Source organism: Bombus impatiens, unplaced genomic scaffold, assembly GCF_000188095.3.
Source record: "Bombus impatiens unplaced genomic scaffold, BIMP_2.2 scf_1068, whole genome shotgun sequence".
NCBI classification, from domain to species: domain Eukaryota; kingdom Metazoa; phylum Arthropoda; class Insecta; order Hymenoptera; family Apidae; genus Bombus; species Bombus impatiens.
In genome coordinates this window covers 284,237-287,421 of record NT_177487.1, presented here as the reverse complement: position 1 = coordinate 287,421, position 3,185 = coordinate 284,237, and the positions used below count along the sequence as shown (strand labels likewise).

The 3,185-nt window shown below is 39.7% G+C and overlaps 1 protein-coding gene across 1 annotated transcript; it reads left to right on the top strand.

The window, feature by feature from the left end:
* The first annotated feature begins 1,582 nt into the window (after window positions 1-1,582).
* On the top strand, window positions 1,583-3,179 carry LOC105681489. Its single transcript, XM_012391347.3, has 2 exons — window positions 1,583-1,866; window positions 2,567-3,179. Exons 1-2 carry the CDS (start codon window positions 1,627-1,629, stop codon window positions 2,843-2,845), a joined length of 519 nt encoding a protein of 172 aa, XP_012246770.1. The 5' UTR covers window positions 1,583-1,626; the 3' UTR covers window positions 2,846-3,179.
* Window positions 3,180-3,185: the final 6 nt, after the last annotated feature.

The window sequence follows — 3,185 nt, the reverse complement described above, 5'->3', positions numbered from 1 at the left end:
CTCGATTACGCGAGTAATCGGCCGAAAACCAAACTGGTTGCCGTTGCGACACGCGACATCGTGAAAACCGCGTGATCAAGCAAATAAAAGAAAAGCGATGGAATGTTCGTTGTTGCGCATAGCATCCGAATGCCTATTACTATTTACATACAATCGAATCTATCGCGCATATATTTACATACTACGTAAATAGGTCGTCTATGAGCAAGGCCAACGAATATGTTATACAAAATATTCGCGCGATCGCTCTCTCTTCGCGCTAAGAGATCGCATAGCGTAGAGAGAATTGGCGCAGAGAAGCCAAGCTAATGGAAAACCAACGATAGTCGACTCGAAGAAGTCTACTTTTCCAACAATATCACTGATCGCCAAATGGCTGGGTTTCTACGTCAAACGAGGGGATAGTTACCCTTAAAGTATTCCAAATGTACTTTTGGGTCGTTATCGGTAATTGTTTACAAATAAAAAATAATACTCCTCGGATATCGTCGAAGTTTTAGGATTTTGTCAATATCAATCCTAATGACAAAATCCGCAATCACTTAGTTGTCAACCTGATAATCTTTTTTTTATTTAGATGAATTTTACAATCAATTCTCATTAAGGATTATAAGAAAAACCTAATAATTGCTTCAAGGGAAACTCTACACCTTTTATTTTGTACATCCGTGACATGGAGGCCACTGTTACGAAGAGAATAGAATTTAGTGAAACAAGAAGTTGGAAATAAACAGAGGTACATATTACTGTGCCGTTGAATATAAATTTTGTTTTGGATTACGAGGTCTAGAAACATAAGAGCTGTAAGTAGATTTCTATCGCTGTTTCTTACAGCCTTCAGCTAGAACTACAAGATTAACTTTTTGGCAATGTTCTTTGCTATAAATATATGAACGTGGTGCCAATCAACCTCTTCTTGGTGCCTCTTCCTCTATTGTATTGTAACACTGTAAGAGCGAGGATCTGGATCATCATACACTATACTTATACTTCTTTCGATATATTTTTCTATTATTAGGTTGTCCGAAAAGTTTCTTTCCTTTTGTAAGGAGATAATACACGTACGATATCTTTTGTTTTATATTAGTTTATTGAATTGTGCACGAACATAATAATAAAAATATAACGAAATAAAATAATATAAAACAGAAATTGTTGTTCATCTATTATCACCTTATGAAACGAAAGAAACTTTTTCGGACAACCTAATACAAATTCATCCTCTCGTTTCTCTATCAGTTAACCTCAACAAATATAAACACACGAACGCGCTGCCTAGGACAGTGGAATAGTCGAGTAGTTAAAGAGTAGAAGAGTTGAATTGTTGTAGGAGTTTCAAGCGGCATACACTGCCTCTGTACTTGTACTTATAGTGATTTTGATATAATTGGCTATTGCAATTTATCACTCGTCTCTTTGTTAAATACACCAAAACGTTTAACACTTAACGCTCCAAGTGTGCCTCTCGAGCACCATCGATGTGCGGTGCTCTACTCCAAATGTATTTTTGGGTCGTTATCGATAATTGTTTACAAATAAAAAATAATACTCCTCTGTGAGTTACAAGCGATCAGTAAAGACAGTCAGTTCTGAACCTGTTTTATCGTAAACCCATCTATTTGAATTATGTGGAGAAGAAAAATGAATTATCTTTGTGAGGAAAACGTAGATAGGGACGATGACAGTTTTGATTTTCGTATCTATAACGATGTAGCTGTTGACTTGGATAGCAGTTATAGCGAGAGCAGTGATAGTGATATTCTTGTTGCTGGAAGAAGAAGAAAAATAAGAAAACTTTCATCGAGCGAGGAAAGTGCAGATGATGGAGAACCACAGGAAGAAAATCTAAGCAGAAGTATTTGCAACGTAAGATCTTCTGATTGGCAGGAAATTTTTAACGAAGATATCATTCCACAACGATATGAATTTTCGACTGGTAGAAAAACTGCTGGTCCGCGGGTACACAACTTATGCGAACCTATTCAGTACTTTCAATTATTTTTTACTAATGTCGAAAGAAAAAAAGAAAAAGTGCCTTGTTTGTTCACCAAAAGCAAGTAACGCGGTGAAAAAACAATTTTCTACTGTGAGACCAGCGAACGCAAACCCGGTTTGCATCCCGATGAACGTTTTCAAAAATTCCACACGATACTCAATTATAATTAATAGAAATGTTCTAATCAAAATTATGTTACTTTTCAGATGAATAAAGATCGTCTTCAATAACTTCAATATTATTATTTACGTCATTGTAGCATTTCAAATCTGACGCTTAAAAGCTTGCAAGTCCAAGTATGACGAGAACAAGACAAGTTGCAGTTGTGGATATTAAAAAATTCAGGGTTGACATTAGGTCGTCCGAAAAGTGTCTTTCGTTTCATAAGGTGACAATAGATGAACTACAATTTCCCCTTTACATTATCTTAATCCATTTCGTTCTATTTCTATCATTATGTTCCTGCAAATTCGATAAACAAATACAAAACAAGAAACATTCCGCGTCTATTATTTCCTCGCAAAACAAAAGAAACTTTCCAACCTAATATAATATCGTTGTTAATTGTAGCAGATCACGGTGGATGCTAAGAAGGAGAAAAACTACAAACGACGCATCGGTAAGAGACAGTGGAGAACGAGGGATGATGAGGCGAACGAAGGGCGAACAGGCGCGACCAGAGCTCGTTCTACGTTATGTTACACAGCGACATATCCGAGCGCGACGATTCTAACGCGTGACAGAGAAAAACGAAACGGCAAGCGGAGGAGGAGAAAGAAGCGGAACGGACACGGGACTGTCGGCACGACAGCAAGCAAGACAGGCGAGAGAGAGCGAGCGAAACGGTGAAAGGATAGTACAGAGGGAGGATGGGCAGACAGGCGAGAAAGAGAGGGTGCGAACGCGTTGCATCTCGAGCGTCGGCAGGTTATCCGGGGGCGAGGGTGGCACCACGGGCATTAAATATACACGCTGATTTGTCGTCCGCGGATTGTCACCTCTGATAGCTTTCATTTTGTTGTATATCGGTGGCGGGCGCGCTCGCCCCGCACGCGCTCCGCGCTTTTCCACGTAATTCGGCCCGCTTGATTGACTTTTGAGCTGGCCTTTATGGCGATATTCGTTGCGCCAACGAATGCGCCAGCGCTCGAATCCGTTCCCCATCCCGCCTCCTCCTCCCCCTCCCGCC